Raw genomic sequence first — 20,858 nt, 5'->3', positions numbered from 1 at the left:
TGTCTGAGCGAGCTTCGTGACGTGCAATTCTGTGACAGAAAAGGAAGATGTTTTTGATGAGCCTATTCGGGGTACTCATCAGTGTCATCACGCCCCGCCGCGGTGGTCTAGTGGCTAAGGCACTCGGCTGCTGACCCGCAGGTCGTGGGATCGAATCCCGGCTGCGGCGGCTGCATTTTCAATGGAGGCGGAAATGTTGTAGGCCCGTGTGCTCAGATTTGGGTGCACGTTAAAGAGCCCCAGGTGGTCGAAATTTCCTGAGCCCTCCACTACGGCGTCTCTCATAATCATATGGTGGTTTTGGGACGTTAAACCCCACATATCAATCAATCAGAGTCATCACACAGGTAACACACGACCCCGATTTGGAGCATTCTATTCAGCGATGACTTGGGCATTTGAAACTTCATCGCAAAATCTTCCCGTGGAACAGTGTTCTACGAAGCTACCCAAGGGTGCTACTTTCTTAATCGGCGTGGTTATCGGTGAGCCTTGTTACAGCGAGTGAGTTCTCCGGAATTCCGCAAGGAAGTGAAGGCTTATGAAAGGGAGGAATGACAGCCACACCTTTGTAGCATGAACCCACGAAGAAATTCGCAAGGATTTTTTCGAACAAAGATGTTCGAGTTGAAGGAAAATTTGTCTTGGTTCCCGGACCAGGACGAATTTTTCTTCAACTAGAACAACTTCGTCTGCGTATATTTATTTTTTTTTCTTAATGCAGAAGAGAGAGATAAACGAAGTAGAGAGGCAGGGAGGTTAATCAAGCTAGGACTTCGGTCAATGGGCTACCCTACTCAACCAGAAATCCATGACACAAAAATGGCTCACATGGTAAAATATCTTTGCTAAACAAGATCGGCCTAACTTCAGCAAGTGCGCTTTTTTAGCCCAGTGGCTCAGGCACTCGACATAGCTGTGTGGTACCATGGGTTCGAAACTGAGCACAGCTTCGAAGTCTTTATTTCACACGTCTATTCAGGTTGAGGGATGCACACGTCCTGCAAGTCTGGGTATTTAGACCAGTGGGTAAGACACTCGGCTTTGGAGCGTGGGGCCCTAGGTTCGAAATTCAGTGCAGCCTTGCAATTTTTTTATTTGATACGTGAATTTCTACGTGGCTCATTCATGAGGTTCAGAGATAGTGATGCTGTGCATCCCTGGGACCTTTAGCCCAGTGGTTAAGGAACTCGCCTTTGGAGCGTGAGCCAGTACTTCCGAAACTCAACGCAGCACACGAGTTTTATTTTCTATATATGTTTCTTCAGTGCTATTTGTATTACGTGGCAGAGAGACGGATGGTTGGACAGACACCTTTTTATCATGGAGGCGGCTTTTATGCCATCGACGTATACGGAAGCTCCGCTCACAGTCTCCTTTTCGAGCAGTGTCATCAAGTCATCAACCAATCTTTACGAGTCAAGTAAGAAAACAGGTAATACAGGGCAGATAAATGTGCAGGAGATGTCACATGGTTACAAACTGCAGGCTGGAGGGAATTAATAAGCGTGAAATTTATTGTAAGAACTCTGTGATAGGAGCTCCACTTTAGAGTCACGTCACACCTTGCAAAGACTGACCTCCTGTGCGCGCAAGAGCCACCCGAGCAGAAGCTTACTCTAATACTTTGACTTTTCCGCAATGCATGAAAAAAAAAGCAGTCGAAAAAGTGGAGGCCCTTATCACCCCTGATAAGGCTCAATTTTTGTCTGACGTCATCAGTTTTTTTATGCCGTTTCCGACATATGCGAAACAAAAAGATGCAATATTAGGTTCACCGCTTCAAGGTGTGAGGTGAAATAAAAGTTGAACCTTATCAGGGGTGATAAGGGCCTCAATTTTTTTCGGCCGTTTTGGGCATGTATCGCAGTGAAGTCAACGCATAACGGGAACCTTCCGCTTGGAAGGAACGCGTAGCGGGCCCATCGACGCAAGTTGTGATGTGAGACAAAAGTTGAGCCTTATCGGGGGTGATAAGGGCCTCAACTTTTTTCGGCCGTTTTGGGCATGTATCACAGTGAAGCCAACGCATAACGGGAACCTTCCGCTTGGAAGGAACACGTAGCGGGCCCATCGCCGCAAGGTGCGACGTCAGACAAAAGTTGAACCTTATCAGGGGTGATAAGGGCCTCAACTTTTTTCAACCGTTTCGAGCATGTATCACAGTGAAGCTAAGCATCAGGGGAACCTTACGTTTGGAAAGAACGCATAGCGGTTCCATCGCCGCAAGTTGTGACGTCAGACAAAGTTCAGCCTTATCAGGGGTGATAAGGGCCTAAAATTTTTTCAATGGTTTTGAGCATGTATTGCAGTGAAGCCAACGCATCAGGGAAACTTTCCGTTTGAAAAGAACGCGTAGCGGGTCCATCGACGCAAGTTGTGATGTCAGACAAAAGTTGAGCCTTATCAGGGGTGATGAAGGCCTCAACTTTTTTCGGCCGTTTTGGGCATGTATCGCAGTGAAGCCAACGCATAACGGGAACCTTCCGCTTGCAAGGAATGCGTAGCGGGTCCATCGCCGCAAGGTGTGACGTCAGACAAAAGTTGGGCATTATCAGGGTTGATAAGGGCCTCAACTTTTTTCGACGGTTTTGGGCATGTATAACAGTGAAGCCAACGCATCAGGGGAACCTTGCGTTTGGAAAGAATGGGTAGCGGTCCCGTTGCCACAAGTTGTGACGTCAAACAAAAGTTTAGCCTTATCAGGGGTAATAAGGGCTTACAATTTTTTTCGGTGATTTTGAGAATGTATTGCAGTGAAGCCAACGCATCAGGGGAACTTTCCGTTTGGGAAAAACGCATAGTGGGCTCATCGACGCAAGTTGTGATGTCAGACAAAAGTTGAGCCTTATCAGAGATGATAAGGGCCTAAACTTTTTCGGCTGCTTTCTTGTCATGCATTGCGGGCAAGCCAACGCATCAGGTGAAGCTTCAGCTCGGGAGACTATAAACGTACAGTATATCCTTCATTGCACAGTGGGACGTCGACAAATTTGAGCCTTATCAGGGGTGATAAAGGCCTCCACTTTTTCGGCAGCTTTTTGACGTGAATTGTGGGAAAGGCAATGCATCAGGCGAAACTTCAGCTCGGGAGACTCTAATATAAAGGTAGTATAAGCTTCCTTGCATAATGTGACGTCAAACAAAAGTTGAATATACTAAGGGTGATAAGGTCATCAGCATTTTTGGCCGTTTTGGACGTGTATCGTAGTGAAGCCAACGCATCATGGGAATCTTCCGTTTGGAAAGAACGTGTAGCGGGCCCATCGCTGCACGTTGTGATGTCAGACAAAAGTAGAGCCTTATCAGCGGTGATAAGGGCATACACTTTTTTCGGTGGTTTTGGGCAAGTATTGCACTGAAGCCAACGCATCAGGGGAACCTTTCGTTCAGAAAGAACGGGTAGCGGCCCCATCGCCCAAGTTGTGGCGTAACGGTTCAAAGGCGAGTGTCTTCACCGCTTAGCAAAGCGTCAACGTTGGCCGCGTGGCAATGTATTTTACCAAAATGAATACTTTGTACAAGATATCGAAAAAAAAAACAAGACAAAAGGGAACACTTGGTGATGTCTTTCGTAATGTGGGGATACAAGCCCTTTCCAGGAACATTATCATTCGAAGACACCAGGAAAATTTCGGTTTTGCTAAAATTTATTTTATTACAATTATATGGACTCTCCGGTTGAATTTTACCGCCGGCGTCGTCGTCATTCTCCTTATATGTGTATATATATATATATATATATATATATATATATATATATATATATATATATATATATATATATATATATATATATATATATATATATATATATATATATATATATATATATATATATATATATATATATGAAAACGCAAAAAAGAAAAAAAATAATCCAGAAAAAAAAGACTTTAGTGTTCGGAGTCGAACGTCCGACTTTTGAATTGCGAATGTGAGGCGTTAGCTACTGAGCCACAAAGAAGCACCTTCTTCAGCGACGAAACGGCAAGCTATTTATATCTACTACTTACCACTGGCGATGGCCACCTAGGGAAACTATCGTGATTTCAGCATTACCAGCGAGATGGCGCGATGAGGCGCGTCACCTAGAGATACTGTATATGCTACCTTTAGGGAACATATACAGTAAGCCTAGTTTCATCAAATGGCTAATGGTTATGGTACGCCGGAGGATAGCACGTTTGTCGCGCTTCCACAGACGCAGCGTTCCTCGGCAAGCCTTTATAATATTCACCATTTCATAAACGCCTCTCTGGGCGCCGCCATAGCCCTCCTTGGGCAGTGCAAATTGGCACGTCCCCTCGAAAATGCAGTGACAACGCTGCGCCCTTAGCCTTTGTACTCCCGCGCACAGCCCATCATGGCGGTGTTTTTTTTCCTTCGTGTGAAAAGGTGTATAGTAATGTGCATCTCTTCGTGGTTCACCTGCACGTGCTTTGCGCGTTACTTTGGTTGTTTTGGTGCCGGAAGTAAATTGTGAAATTAGGGACGCTAATATGCCGTGTAAATGACGTATATGTAGTGTCGCTTGAAAGGGGACACGATTGTGAATGATCTATAGTAGCGCTGGGTGGATTACAGAGTTTCACACAATAATACCTAGAGCGGAACATGGTGCTGTGATCGTGTACCTACATGGGATTTATGGGAAGTACAGGCTTGGAATTGGGTTTAGTTAGCTAGCAAACTGTCTACGAATCCTTTTCTACAGTTTCAGTTTCAATTTTCACGCAGCGTGGATATAGTGGGGTGCGGTGCAAAGCACTGAAACGGCGCCTTTGTTGTTCAAAGAGGCTGTAGAGCACCATGTCTGAGATTTGCCGCAGCTTTGGAGCTCTTCAAGTCGTATTTGACAGTTTAAGCAAGGCGTCGTCCACTCACCACTGCGCATGGATGTAGGGTCTCGTGTTACGGTGCAGAATATGACTTCGAGTTCACGTTTTTTTTTTTCGTGAAGCTATATAAGTAAACGCACCGTCACGCTTCTCTGACTCGACTTCACAACAGAACGAGAGGTGTGTTGGGGACAGACCGCTTGGACAGACGCACCTGGCATGGCAGCAGAGGAAAGGTCAAGAGTTTCGCACTTAATATTGTATTGTTATTTAGATAAATAGATCTTGCGCACTTTCAAAGCCAAAACAAGTGTTCGTTTTCAAATGTTGTAAAAATAGTTCATTATATCTTAATGGCAAGTTCAGAACGCAGGGACAGATCAATGCGTACCCTGGTGGTTATATCTGTCCAGCTTTCACTTCTACAGCATAACCACACCGTTTTGCAATGAAACTTGCGTACAAAAGAATGAAGCAAGTTTATTTTAAACATGACTTCATATCACCTTCTTTTACACTCGGCAAAAAAAGCGTCGCAAATATCAAGAACGGGATCCATCCGAAGCAGATCCGAAGCCTGTGCTTCCCATAATTCCCATGTAGGTACAAGAGCCGCTGAAGGAGCTCGCGTAGACACTAGCGCCAAATTCCCCTCCAGGTATTATTAGGGAGCTTGTTAGGGAGCTTTGGAATAACGTTTGCAGGGCTGTGGGCGTTGAGGGCATAGCGGGCGTCATATCGTTTGCTAAGCCTAAGGAAAAGTCTAGGGAATTTCACCCCGACCGCAAACACAAATGCACGGAAGCTACTCACAGCACTTTGCGGGCCTCGCGGGCCACGATCACCGCACGCTATTTCGGATTTTCTGCGTGCGGGCCGCGAACGCGGACGGCGACTCGCGTTACGACGCGTGTGCAGTGGCAGCGACCACACCGCAAGGGCTCACGGTGCGCTATTCTAAAACTCCCTATTGTATGAAACTCTATGGGGTGAATCTTCTCAAAGCCCGCGATTGCCGGGAACCGCAGTGTAAGCCTGTAGAGTACCTTGCCGACAACTTCCAGTGACCAGTACTAGTAAGGGGTACACAAACAGGTAATTACAACCTAGTTGCAATGATGCGACAGAAGCCCAACTTTGTCGGAGATGCAGGACGTTCTGGTCAACGTGGGAAGATATGCAATGTACGCGACCCTAGAAAAGTTAACTCCCAAATGTAGAGACGGATCTACGGATAAGACGATCCCTGTCTCTGCAACTCAAGAGCGCTACGGTGCCGGGAAGCGGTTTGAACGAGGTGGACACCTTTACCAAGGGATAACGCTGTTGCTCAAAGCTACTTTGTGGTAAAGAGTTGCTCAGAGGGTTTCAAGCTCAACGGTTGTGCCGCCCGTGACCTTCGACGCCAGCGTAGCTCTCGCCGACTGGTTCGGCCTCCACAATCTTCTGACGCCGTGTAGTTCTCGCTGTGTGGTGCCGCGTCCTTAGACTTCTTCGATCGTCTCCCACCTTTCATATCTCCTCTTTTGAAGACGATAGTCTTTCTTGGGGACCTTTGACGCAAACATCTTTGTTTGTTTGTCTGTTTGTCCTCTTTTAACAATACTCCAAACGGCACCAAACGATACCCCACACGGCCGACCCCATCCGCAGCGCCCACCAATATTGCTCAATGTTTAGTATTCATACTTGTGCGATTTCCAGTTAAAAAGCTATTATTGCGCATATCTGAGGCACCATAACAACACATAAATATTTTGCATGTGTGACTTTTTACTATAAAAGGCATACATAAGTAATTCTAACTACCGTGGCGCTTATCAGGCTGCGCTGACAATGCAACGCTTGCACGAAAAGGCAAGTGTTCCCAGCGCTTTGCTAACACGACATGGTGGTGGCACCTACCCGTCGCCTTGCGTTCTACATCCTATTACCTCCGAGATAGGCGCGCACGCCCCGTGCTTTATTTTCCAAAATAACTGCCAGATAGCGCTCATGTCTCACGCGTGACATGACTCGATGCACTCGTTTGCCTCCGCTACACGCTCGAGGCACTCTAACTGAGCGCCTCCGGAATACCATTCACCGATTTTCTTGCGGCAGGACATCAAATAAACGTTTTGTTCACTCTCTCCAGACGCAAGACTATCGTCGTGCAGATGCGGGGCCAATCTTTTTTTCTGTCGCTTACCTTGTCCTATATGGCATACAGGGATGGAACACATGTTCCCGTACACCTCCTCCTCTTTTTCACCAAAGCCACCACAACCCGAAACGGCACATCTTGCGTTGCGTGTGACCCAGCGACACTAGCGAGACACTGACGACAAGTAGCACTTGAATGCATTAAAAAAAATTAGAATGGTGTGAACAAATTATTCAGCCTAGACCACAGAGTTTCGTATAAGCATTTCCACCACCACTGCTCTGTCTTTAATCACTGATTAAAACTATTTTAATCCCCGATTCCATCCTGGCCATATCCAATGGGGCGTGGGGGGGGGGGGTCATATTACCCTCTAAATTTTTTTTCAGTTGTGCTTGCGTATGTAACAAGCACACATAGAAACGCACAAACATACACATGGTATGGTTGCCCCCCTTCCCTCCCCGAAAAAAAAAAGCTCAAGCTCTGTCCACGCTCCTAGCTTCCTCCATGAACATTATGAACAAGAAACATTAATACACATAAAACGTGAGTTTGGCACACGACCATCTTACCATGGGCATCGAAGCACTCAGCAGCATACGTGCTTGGGGAGAGATGTGCAAAGATGTGCAAAGCGCACTGTACGAGCTCAGAGTCAGTTTTTGTTTCTAACGAATAGTTTTATAACAAAATTACGTTGAGGCTATTTCCGTTCAAGAGACAGTATGATTGGGCGTGTTGGTATAACATCATAAAGAGTGGTTACCAGCGCAAACGACGGGGCAGTAGGGGTACGTCAGGTCAGCGCTCTGTCTCGTCTCTTCTCCTGTCCCCTCCTGTCCTGTCGTTTGCGCTGGTAAGCACTCGTTATCTATTTCCGTTACTTGCCGGTACGTACACGTTCAGCAAAATCAAAGCGCTTCAGCAGCCAGCACGCTCACTGCGTGCCCTTCACCATACTTGATATGTCTTACCTGTATGAGAGATTTTGCAGTGGTTGCCTTTTAAGACGGATGCTTTGCGAAAATTACGCACAACGCAGTCGCAAGAGAAATATGAATATCTCTCACGAACGTTGCCTAAATATATAAAAAATTTTGTAGAGCGAGCTATTATCCATACGTGTTGTGTACAGTGTAAGTAGGGTTGGCCTGAAAGTTGATTATTTGCAGAACCTTTCCGGGGTTTTGTGTAGAAGCTTGCATTGCATCCGTTTATTTTTTTTTTCAAATGGATATGTACGTCTATTGGCGATTATCTTTGCATTAAAGCACAGAAATACAACGTCTTTGGCGAACATAGCGTATTTTTTCTCACTCGTCTTTACGAGTAAAAACTCAATTTAATCATTCAGGTACCTTCAGAATGTGCACGACTTGCATTTTGGGCGAAAACGCGTGAATAAAGATAAATTTGCCCAGAGTAGTCGACAAACACCGATAAATGCACCACGACCTCACGCCGCGAATCGCAACATGTCTCGGGACTCGTTTGTTCCTCGCGTTTCTAGAGGGGCGCTGAAGCTCTTCGCGTCGCCTCTCTTATCCCGGTAAAACAAACTGAACTCAACGTTAAGTTACGCGAACTAAACTATTCTTTCTTTATAACATGAAGGTTTCCCTGGCGTCCTTCTGAGAGACATTTGCTGCCTACAAGAGCTGTTTATGACAGTAGTAAATTACTGGGGATCGTCGTCCGCAGTTTCTAGCTTAGCGGCGAGAGCGAGGCCGGACGAGAGGGAGAAAGAGAGAGAGAGAAAGATACAAGGAAAGGCAGGGAGGTTAACCAGACGCACATCCGGTTTGCTACCCTGCACTGGGGAAGAGAGCACGGCTGCGGCTAAGCGGGTGAAATGAAGGGCTAGTGTAGTAGAGGAAGGGTTGCCACCTGGAGATAGTGAATCTAGAAGAGAACGGAAGCGCATTCGTCAGGGAAAGTTCGCCTTTACATCAATGAAATAGCATTATTATGCCACCAGCTCCTATGTTAGACCAGTATTTACGTCGTTAGGTCAGGGAAGATTCTTCAAATATTTTGTACAATCGTAGCGGTACCCCCCTCATAGAGGGCGCGGTGGTACTTTCAGCAGATGTTTCACCCTGAGCTTATACATACTGTCATCTGGTGTAGTATAGCTGACAGCGCACGGTACACGCTGACAGAAGCTTTATAGAAATATTTGCATCGTTTTTGCATTTTTGCGAAGGTTAGGTTTGTCTCGTGCCGTTTGAAACCTCATTCAAAAAACAACCAGCGCGAAGGTGGCGTTTCATCTACGCTATCCTAGCGCCAAACAACGAGGGTGCATGCGTAACACAACACAATAAACTTTCCGCATTTATCTCGCACAGACAGCTAATTAATGTAGGTGGTTGGTGCACGTTCCAAGACGCACAGAAAGGATTCCTCTCTTTTGCGAGATATTGGACCAGATTACTTGGCTATCTTCTATATCCGTCTATTTTGTAAAATTTAAAAATGAAATGAAAAACAGGTTTAACGTTCATTTTCAAAATACAATGTCGCTTTTTGTCCCCATAGACTCGTGCCTTGCCTTGCACTTTTTACGTCACAAGCACACGCTCACGTCACACTCCCGAGACACCGCATGTAGCAGCATATCTTGCAACGCTCCTCGGAACACCAATGAGTGTCGATTATTATGTAACTTGTTCTAGGTGCAATGCCATGGAAAGCAATGTGATGTGACATATATTTCACATAACACCGCTTCGAACAGCATATACGCATATTAGTAGCCCCCTCCCCCCGGTGCAAGGAATGAAGAAGAAAACGAGCTTGAGTATGTAAACATTTTTATTCTTTTATGAGTATAGATTAAGTACAAATCTCAATAATCTCGTCGCGACTCTTTTTCTCACAGTCATGCCATCTCCCACAGCGTGTTATCACACGGAATATAGATGCCACACACGGTCTCATATCAGTTTTATGTACACGCTCGGACGCCCACCACACCGTATCGCGCATGCGCGGCGATAAAGGGGGCTCCTGCATGAGGACGTCGAAATACGAGACAGCGCGCAGCACACATCGAAGAGACATCGACCGTAAATCAAGGTGGCATGGTACGTATTCTCTGTTCGCTTTTCAGTTCGCTCTCTCTCCCGCTTCTCAGGGGGGCGGCAGAGTAGTTTAGTGCCACAAGCAGAGACGCCTCGCGACCACAAACACACGCACTTACACGCACAAACAAGCAAGCACGCACGCATTCAACTGGCACGCTTGCACACACACGTCAACAAGAACTGGATCCAAGGGTGCGCCGTCTCTCGCCATTCGGGAGACCACGCGGATTTTGGCACCTCTAAGCGACAACTTGTTCCACAACCGGGATGCTGATTCCTGGCGTAACTACGTGCCTTCTCTCCAAAAGAGCGCTTGTCTTACCCTCTTAACCCCTCTCCCCCCTCCCATACGAATAATCGTGACGCTCTTTTGTCTGCAGTAAAAGGTGCCCGAGATTGTTCTCACGGCTGTCAGCCGCACAGTAGCACAGTGCCAGATACATACACATATACATTGTCCATCAAACGATCACGCCACTCTTAACACCTGGGCCGAGGTGGTTACTCGGCTGAATGAAGTTACTTCTGCACCGAAAGTTCATTATCAGCAGTGACGAAGTGTCCGAAGTTACTTTTTTCATATTTCTAGACCATTGCGAATAACCTTGTTCTAAATTAAGAGCCCATTTATGGATCCCTCTTTGTAAAACAGCCACGAACCGTCGGAACTTTCGCACTAAACTGAGATAGGCAAAGAGAAGATGACGATGGGCGCAGATGAAGCGCCTTTCCACCACTTACGACGACACTGACTTGATTGGAACGAGTGAATCACCTAGTGGACCATTCATACGGGGCCTCGCGAGCTCAAAACCACGCCGACGTATACACGAAGCTCTGTCAACACTTAGAGGCGGGATGCGGAGCGACACTACATCGAGACGAGGAACAGAGGGCATGCTCACGTCGGTATGAACACGAACAGAACCCCGTATAGGAGCCGAAACGACAGCTTAGGACACATAGATCTCGAAGGCAAGGAGATTCGGAGAGAATAGGCTCGGGGTACAGAGGACAAATAAAGGGACGCTCTCATATAAGGCACTTCATGTCACAAACCAACCGAAAAGCAGCACACTTAGGTACGCACACATCATCCGCCCCACGGTCGCACCGCCGGATGTCAGCGTGGCGGGACCAGCTGGGGAAGCGGCGAAAATCCCCAAGCAACACACACGCAAACTAAAACTGAGAACCCACGTCGGAGACCCCGAAAAAGCACCTTTGGAAGTGTCATTCACGCCCGTCTCGAAACGTTTTTTTTTAACCACTCGAGAAAGTTGAAGAGTTCACGCAGTTCGACATCGACAGAGAAACTCACGTAGGAAGGAAAAAATGTACAGCGTGTCCTTGTCTCGTGTTGTCCAGAGGACACACCAGGTCATAGGGCACGAAATACCCTGAAAATGGACCGAGAGTTTGTTTTGCGATTCGCGACTGCGAATTGCAGTGTTCTTACACAGAGAAAACGGAACAACACCTTGTTCTTTCATGGACTGGGTTCGAGGACATATGGCCTTTTTTTCTCTCATATTTACAGTCTTGATGTGCCTCAGAAAAAAAAAACAGAAAATGCCCACTGCATTAAAACGTCACCTCTTTTGTTTAATTGTGAAGCTCAGCAAAACTAAAGAGCAATTGAGCATATAAACAGGTCGAAGGATGGCAGTCCAATGCTATGAGCCTGCTCAGGGATGAGAGTATAATAACGTATGTATACATGTATGTATAATATATTACAAAAGTAAAGAGAAAAATTGCACAAAATTGGAAAATGTGTGAGAGCTTGTCATGTGAAAACACATGGGGGAGAGGGGATTTTTACAATTTGTAGTAAAGAAGAGCGCATAATGACAGCTTAGTACGAACACTTCATCGGCGCTGGCGAAAGTGAGTGCAGAAATGTCAACGAAAAGTTAAAGGAGAAAAAAGAACACGCCGAAAAAAATTCGGTGGACTAGTAGTGACAAAGTCAGGCACTGCCTGCGGCACCTGTTTGTTCAGAAAACGCGAGAAACAAAAACATGAAGAGCATTTCCTTCAGTACGACTCCCACGAGTGGTTCAGTCAGGCAGACAATCGGCAAAAACGCTTGAACGATGGGCAGTCCGTAATTTGTTTCACTTTGCCCGTCTTCCTTCCTTCTGATGACATGCACAAGCCGGCGCTGATTGTCGTCGACGGCTTCACTCACAGCAAACCGGCTGACGACAAGAATTAAAAATAGAGACCTATGTCTTCTCTAAATGAAATAGGAATACGAGGCAGTGACCCTAGGCATCCGGCTTGAGCCGGGTCCGGCGCGTCTTGCCTCTGCGTTTTCTCGAGTTCTCCTTGCGGAACGCCACGTTGCTCGGGTCGTCGGCGAGTTCGGGGTACTTCTCGATGTCGTGCACGTCCGTGCCGAAGTACCGCGCCACCATTCCCGTGGCCATGAGCTCTTCGCGCTCGACCTTGGTCCAGTCATTGGAGCCTTTGTGACCGTTGCGGACGAGCTCCAACTCCTGGGTCCAGGCATCGTCCACGGCGCGTCGGCGTGCATGACGCATGAGCCGGTGGCGCTCCTCCTGCAGGGACGTGCCATAGCGGATGTTCAGGACGACACTCGTGCTGTGCATGCGGATGTCCACTTGACCCCGAGGTCCTCCGACACCCTCGCTCTCGACGACGTGCTTAGTGATGTTGAACATGGTTCCCAGGCGGCCCAGCTGGACCCAGTCCTCTTCGGCCTTGGACAACTGAGGCTGGACGAAGAAGAAGGAGTCTTGGCCGTGCAGCGAGAAGTGGACGTCAACCATGAGGGTGTCGTTGAAGATGGCGACCATGACGTCGCGAAGGATGGGGCTCGACTCGCTCACGACGTGCACGGCGGCGCGGTGAGCTTCACCGCGCGAAAGCAGAATGCCGTCACCCAGCACGGATGGCAGGTTGGAGACGCGAGAGTTGATGTGCCGCTGGAAGCTGCTGCTGTCCAGCTTCACTGCCGTCTTGGGGACGGTAGAGAAGCGGTAGAACTCGGCCTGCACGATGTCGGCCATGCAGCTGAGACCGGAGATGACCGGCACCGCTTCAGGTACAGGAGCGCCGACTCGTGTGTCAGGCGGGCACCGTGTTTGCGGAGCCACCAACACTCGCCGCATGTCGTAGCCCAGAGCAGCCATCCAGGCTGGCAAGTCTGCGAGAAGATGGCGCGATTATTGGCAAAATTAATCACTAGGCTAAGCAAACAAGCCAAACGGGTCGATAAGAGCGTGGCACCACAAGGAAAAAAATGCAAAAAGATATTTACGTGAGTCTTCGCGAATGAAAGTAAAAAAATACAGTAGAGATGACAATAAATTTTTGTACAAAGATATTGGATGATTGATAAAATATTTAAAGAGAAAGTTCAAAATTTGTCATGGTATGTTAACAGGCTGTGCTCTCAGGGACCTAGTTATGGTTTTATCATAATTTGGTAGTCCTCATCACATTTCGAAAAAAATTGGGGGCCTTGGAAACCAATACCTGGGCCCAATATAGAAAGCTGATGTCCCATTACGTTCTTCACACAATATCAAAGCCTTGAAAGGTATGGAAAGCGTTTGGCAAACCCACTTACCATTCAGGTGCCCACCGTCAGCCTGAGCAGGGTTGATGGGATCGTTGCCGTGGAATCGGTACAGGTGGATGTCGTAGGGCTTCTGAAGTAATGTCGGCATGCTTTCCCAGTTTGGTGTCAACCACTGCACTCCAAGAGCATCGTAAACCCTTCCACCAAAGTGAATGAGCTGGGTCACGGGGTCTCTCAAACCACCCTGGAAGTCAACGGGTAGGAAGAACTCCGGATTAGAGTCATAGGTCACCTTGCCGTATGGATTTCGCTGTATCTCTTTGATGATCGTCCCCTCGGAGCTAAAGACTGCGACGGGAGACCCCAGGTGGTCGCACGCAACGTAGAATTTGTTGTTTCCTTGCTGCATATAAATGAGATGACCTAGTGTGTCATAGATGAGCACGAATGTAAGCGAGTCCTTGGGGTAATGCATGTGCGTGATCGCATTGGGACGCTGAAGGTCGGCGTAAATAAACTGGGTGATGTTTCCTCTGTGGTCCTTTCGCGCTATGAGCCTGTTCTGCGCGTCGTACACGTACTGAACCTCGTACTGGTGTAGCTCAAAGGCATGGACGAGTTGACTCATCGCGTTGAACTTGAACTTCTCCTCTCCTCGCTGGACAATGAAACCGCGAACGTCAACAAGGTACAGCTCGACATCTCCATAACCAATGAGCCTGTCCCCGTCGTCGTGTCGCAGAGAAATCTGTCGCGGTCCTTCCCAGAGGCTTTTCATGTTCCCATTGATGTCGTAGATAAATCTCCAAGACTGCGCCCCGGACACTTCTTCCAAGAAGCCATCGACAGTGTAAGTGTAATTGGTGGTATGGCTGGCATGGTCTTTGCCTATCTTGGTGTGAACATGCTTGATCCTACTCCTGTTGTTGTACTGCAGACTAAGTGAGAAGATTTCCTTGTTCCACAATGTTATGGCGAGTACCACCAACCTCCCGTACGTATCCGTGCCAATGGTCTTCGAATACTGCCTGGCCTCATCTTGAATGAATATGCTGTTCAGCTTGGGCCTGTGCACGAGGAACTGCTGAACTTGTTCCAAAGTTCCAGACTCGCTGTTGTACCGGTACCTGGTCGTGATGGTGCTCTTTCCATTGATCTCTACCTCGACTGATGAGAGCCGAGGGTCATACTGATATCGGAACTTAGCCCCGTCTAGTCCGCTCCGGCTATTGTAGCGGTGACGTTCTTCTTTGAGGAGCGACCCGTGGTGGCGGTAGTCAACCCTGAAGTCCAGCCCTGGGACATTCTTTGTGATGCTTTTGATGAGAGCTGTGCTGTTGTGGTAGTAGAAGTCCGTTCTCTCAGGGCCGCACAGGATGCTTTCCAGCCTTCCTTCGTCAGTGTAGGTGTAGACGACACGACCTTTATTTTTAGGGAAGAACTTGGCTAATAATTGTCCACGGTCATTGTAGTGAAGAACGTATGGATGTCCCACGCCAGGCGCCAGGTACAGCAGTTTATAAAATCCTATCGATGTCTGCGTGGCTATTTCATGTTTGTGTCCGTTTGGAGTAATCACAGCTTGGAGACTTCCAGATACATCATACTGGAGAATGTAGCGACTGCCACTGGGAAGGATGATTTCCGTCGGCTGAAAAAAGAAATCGAGAAACACAAGCTGAGTAAGCTCTAAATTTAAACCAGGTGGACTAAGTCACACAGTGTAATTATTTAAAATTTCATTTCTGGGTACATGAGACATTCTTATTCTGGTTTAATTACAATGGTTATGTAACAGCATGAAGTTACAGTGTTAAAGTAAGTGTTGGTTTTATAGAATTTTTTTACAGACACTGTTGTTCAAGCTTTTACATTTCTTCAAGAACTTTGCATTAGAACACATCAAGTTGTCCTATACACTTTGAACTAACTAGAATGTTGAGCATGCTGCCCTTCAATCATTGCGAACTTCGAAATGAACCCGGCTGGTTTTCTAAACAAATAGAAGAAGTACCTCTAGCCTGATAATAAAATAATAGTTCGCTGAGTGTCTTTAGTAATATATCTTTTATAACTGGGGCATATAATGAAAGTGCTGTCACTTAATTTGATACCAACGGAGAGCCACCGGCAATGCTAGAAGAAGGACATTTGGTTAGGTTACCTGGCTAATAAGAATCGCCAAATTCTTTAGTACTCCAGTAGTATATCTCGACATATGGCCACTCTCTACACCTCACTTCTGAGATGATCTATGCAGCGTATCAATTAATAGCTATAATGCGTGTTGCGACAGCGCCTTCGGGGTTAGTGTGGCTGCCCAAGTAATTCGGGTTGTGCTGTCTAGTTCCCTGCAGTGTATTATTTTATACCTGCACGAGCAAAAGATTTTTGCAACTCACCACGCTGATGGGTCCATCATCGTACTTGTACATGATGCCGCTTCCGTCCGCGTACCGGACGTCGGCAAGGCGGCCGCGAATGTCGAACGAGTACTTCTCGCTTAGCTGGCCGCGCTCCCAGCGGACCAAGCGGCCGAATCGGTCGTACTCCAGAGTCACAGAGGTGACGTTCTGCGTCGGCTGCCAGCTCAGAGGGTGTCCCAGTGAGTCGTAGCGAACCGTGAGCAGAGCCAGCTGGTTGCGGTCATACAGCGTCTCGCTGTATTGCTGCCTGTCGAACTCAATGGCCAACAAGTTGTCACCGTTCACCTGTACGCGCATGGAAAAATAACCACCAGTTTTAGAGTGACAAGTGTGGTCGCACATGTTGGCGAGGTGTAAAAACAGACTTGACTCGGAAGAACGTAGTGTTCTATCCTGTATATTTACGGTAACTATAAGCCCTACTCCTAATTAAGAGTCAATGTATTAAGGTGTTGATATTAAGTGCGCAACACAATGTCAAAACGGCACGCCTGGAAGTAGTTTTGACAACATTCAGTTCAGTAAAAAAAGAAGAAAAAAGCAAAACATTACTTCGCCGTTACAAGAAGAACTTTCACATTAGTGAAGAAATCTGCACACGCCTATAATTGTCACTATCACAGAGAAGGTGAAAACGCACCGCATAGAGCCATAGCCTAAATTGATAAAACATAACCCTGTTTGGTTAGCAAGTCCTTGCCTTAGTCTAAGTTCGACTAGGTAATTGAAACACGTTTAAGTGGCATAACTGATTAGTCTGTGCTAATCTGCAGCATGATTTCTGGCACGTTTAGGCAGTCTCAGTCTAGTAGATGATCTGCGCGAAGTAAGCGACTGCGCACCTTCAGCTTTCGGCCGACCTGCATGATCTGCTTCTGACGTGCCTTGCCCTCGCGGCGCAGATAGTAGCGCCACTCGAAGCGCTGGTTCACATCATCGCTCAGGCTGATGCGCAGCTTGGCTGGCACCGGGAACGTCTCGCCCAACACGGGGCTCAGGTCGGTGATGACCGGATTGGCCACGGTCTCGATGTCTCGCGAGCTGGCGTCCTCAGACAGCAGCAGGAGGCTGCCATCGGAGGTCTGAGTGATTCGTTCTTCCGATAGGCCTGCAAAGAAGACATCCGCGTTCTTCAGAAGATATAACACAATTAGCCTCTCTTTGACTCGCATATTTAGTTTTCTTAACATTGACGGTGCGCGCGCATGCGTGAAAGCTCTTATTTTTCGATTTTTACTCAACTTCCAAACTTCCCCATCTTTCCCCGCTGTAGAAGAGCATATCAGTTCTTATAAGCTGGTTAATAAACTTGCCTTTCCTCTATTTCTTTTCCTTCTAATCTTTGATCCTCCTTTGCTACAGTGGTTTCAGATGAACCTACCCAGTTTATCTTATGTGAATTTGTGCGATAAACGTTATGTTTAACAAATAGTCACAGCTTTGCCGTGAAGGCGGAGCAATGAACGCGATAGCAAGAAATTCTAAGGTCACGCGCAGAATGGGAAGCAGATCGAAATGTGCTCTGCGTTTCTCACGCACAAATGACACACAAAACGTGCTCATAGGTACAGTTGTTCCTTCGCTGTGTCTGAAAAGCGCGCCCTTTTCGCAAACAGAGACTGTGCAATGATTGCAGTGACCTTTTTGCACCCGGTAACTACAACAGAATCGTTCCAGGTAAAGCCCGAAACCAGTCAAGACATACGATCCTCCCCGCAGCGAGATAAGGGTGCTCAAGGGAGTCTCCACCTCCCTCTTCGCGTGGGAGATAAGAGCCCGCGCTGCGCGACGTGGCGACGGGAACTTGTTGTATATAGGAACCTCAGGCGACGCGCGCTCATTGTGTCAGCTTGCTGGCAATACTGAAAACATGATAGTTTGCCCGAGATGCCTGTCAGCAGCGGTACGTGGTTGATATAAATAGCTTGCCGTTTCAACGAAGGAGGTGCTTCTCTGTGGTTCAGTGGTTAACGCCTCGCATTCACGACGCAGAGGTTCCACGTTTGACTCCGCACCGGAGTTTTTTTCCCATTATTTTTCTTTCTTGCGTTTACATATATAAAGACACGTATACATATACGGTGAGTGACGGTGACGCCGATGGCAAGATCTAGCGGAGAGTGTCCATATGATTGCTATCGCAATAATAAAATTAATAGGGTACACATATTCATCGGCTAGGCTGAATAATTGACCAAATAACGTGAAAGAAAGAATTACAAAAGTACGAAATATTTTGACGTAGCTTCAAGGTTTTATTAGCGAGAGTATAACCGCTTTTGTCTTTCAATAAAAATATAGTAGTACAAAAAAAGTACTAACATGCAATAGAAAACCAAGGTTATTGTTATTGTAAAGCTGGGTTTTCTGCAAAGATGGTAATTATGTGGCAAAGCCAAATAAAAACCTTCAGTCATGCTATGCGCATTCGTTAATAATTAACTAGTCCTAAGAGTATTTTTTCCCTTTAAAGCTATTTGTTTAAGCTGGTATGCGTACGTTGGGAAGTGCCTTTAAATTTCACGTAGCATATATAATGCGGGATGTTCCCATGAACATCGCTCGTTAAGACAGCGTGTTCCAAAAGTCATGGTTACACTGCACGGCTTGCGTCATATTGCTAAGGATGAACGAATTCTAAAAAGAAAGTTAAATGGCAAACAAGATAGTTCCAGCCATAAAAACACAGAATAAAAGTTTACTCATGTTAACAATACATAAAATAAGGAGGAACGCTCTTCTTTCTTCAAATAGAGCAGGATTTTCCTGACTGACTTGTTGCTACAGGACCCGACAGCCCGAAATTGAAGCAATTCCAGCAATGTGCCTGCGATCCAAAGTTTTCACAACTGGTTCGTGGATTAGGATATTTGAAGAAAATAATAAAAATACTACAATAGTTGCCAAGCAATTTTTAATGTAGACGTTTGTTTACAGCTACATTATCTAAAATAATAATTACGTCCTTACAGATAAGAATAATGTCATCTTCATTAAGGGACTGATAACTTGTACTTTTAAATGATGCATACTTCATCACTAACACCCATGTATATCATAACAAGCAAAATTACTCTCTCATATGTACGGATAGCTCAAAAATTACAACTTCTTACTGCCCAGTAAAAAGCGACGAAGAAATGCTTTTGGGATTCAGCATTTAGGTCAACGATACGTTTTTTTTTCTTTCAAATTCGTGTAATATCAAGAAAAAAGCCTTCCTCTCACCCATTTCAGTGAATGTGACTGTTTTGCTAATCTTAAGCAAGGGCGTAAGCAGATTTTTTTTTTGGGGGGGGGGGGGGTGTTAATGCACGGGCCCGGTGTGCCACCCACTGGCTATGCTACTGATGCCAAGGAAAATATATCTTGAGTAAACAATTTTGAATATCGCTTCAAGAGCACAAGGAGGCCTTACCGATACGAGTGGTGACATCGGAGCCCTTGATGAGCAACGACACTGGGTCCTTGCCATCGCGTGTAACGGTGACCGAGGCGCCCTTGGTGCTCAAGTTGTACGACAGCCGGATAGTCTGTCCGCTCGGAGTGATAGCCTCCGTCAGACGGCCGTACTCGTCGTACGCGTACACCACGGAACGGCCCGAGCTGTCGATCTTGCTGCGAACCAGGCCCGTGCTGCCGTGGTAGTCGAACACGGTCTTGAAGTTGTCCGGCGTCACGAAGCTCTGAAGCAGCTTCATGCGCGACATCTCCAGCTGACACTTAGCCCCCTGCGTGTTCTCGATGGTCTTCACGTGGTTGCTGTAGTCGCGGAGGATGTAGACCTTGTTTCCCTCGGCGTCCGTCACGGTATTGAGCTTGCCAAACGAAGTGTTCACGTTGTACGTGAACGTGTATATCACCTTGCCCGTGAGTATGTTGCGCGTCGAAGTGTGCTGACCGTGTCGGTTGAAGGTGTACACCTGCTGAGTCTCCGGAGAGTAGATTTCGTAGAGGTGCTGGTCGTTGGGCTTGGGAAGCGACGCAGTGACGGACCGGACGCGTAGGTTGCCCTGGTCACAGACGTGAAGGATGCCGTCCGGTGTCACGGTTATCGACGACACAGTGCTCAGTTTTGATGTGGACGCGAGGAAGTGGTCTTCGTCGAAGCACTTGCAGTTGAGCTCGAGGCACGAGCACTTGAGTTCGGCGCCGGCGAAGCGGCTGATTCGGCCGTCGCTTCCGAGCACGCGCACGCGATTGACGAGTTGCGAGTCGGACTCGGCGATGTAGAGGTCGCCGTTGGGTCCGAAGGCGAGGCTTTGAGGGGCCTCGAGGAACACGTCCGTGGCGAAGTCGCTCCTCTCGCGGCCTGCGGTCGACGGACAGTGCAGTGGCCGGCCGGCAACGATTTTGATTCGTTTGTCTGGGGTTACTCGCAGGACCATGTGATCGTCGAGAATGTGGAGTGAGTTGTCGAGCGGATTGATGCTGAGCTCAGTCGGCCACCGAAGGTTCACCTGCAATGAGTACAAAGGCCACTAAACGTTGTGCCCTCACTGCAGTCATAAATAACAGAGTTATGTTCAAGCCAGCTGCAAAGGGTGTTGAACGTTTGGAAGTTACGTACTGAAACATATATAAACAGTTCAAATGATAGAGCTTGATCAGTTTCCTTATAGTCTTTGGAACACAAGGCAATGTCAGTTTTTTTTTAATTTCATATCACAATACAAGCAATATACTTAGGCACAGAGAAGAAGGGAAAGATAGAGAGGCACAGAAAAAAAGGACGGACGTTAACCAGGTGGCTACCGTTTTGATGATAGCCGATTGATATGTAGGGTTTAACGTCCCAAA

The 20,858-nt window shown here is 47.1% G+C and overlaps 1 protein-coding gene across 1 annotated transcript in view; it reads right to left on the bottom strand.

The window, feature by feature from the left end:
• Positions 1–11,913: 11,913 nt before the first annotated feature.
• The window catches only part of LOC119170052 (teneurin-m-like), a 266,382-nt gene continuing 257,437 nt past the window's right edge, over positions 11,914–20,858 (bottom strand). The window contains exons 25-29 of the mRNA XM_075885958.1: positions 19,477–20,518; positions 16,901–17,166; positions 16,035–16,343; positions 13,681–15,283; positions 11,914–13,254 (exon numbers count right to left, since the gene is read on the bottom strand). Of these exons, the coding sequence (XP_075742073.1) occupies positions 12,353–13,254; positions 13,681–15,283; positions 16,035–16,343; positions 16,901–17,166; positions 19,477–20,518 (4,122 nt within the window). The 3' untranslated portion in view covers positions 11,914–12,352. The remainder of the gene's footprint in view (positions 13,255–13,680; positions 15,284–16,034; positions 16,344–16,900; positions 17,167–19,476; positions 20,519–20,858) is intronic.

The sequence above is a fragment of the Rhipicephalus microplus genome, chromosome 2 (genome assembly GCF_043290135.1).
Source record: "Rhipicephalus microplus isolate Deutch F79 chromosome 2, USDA_Rmic, whole genome shotgun sequence".
NCBI classification, from domain to species: Eukaryota; Metazoa; Arthropoda; class Arachnida; order Ixodida; family Ixodidae; genus Rhipicephalus; species Rhipicephalus microplus.
Note: the sequence above shows the minus strand (reverse complement) of the source record. Positions and strands in the feature narration are given on the sequence as shown.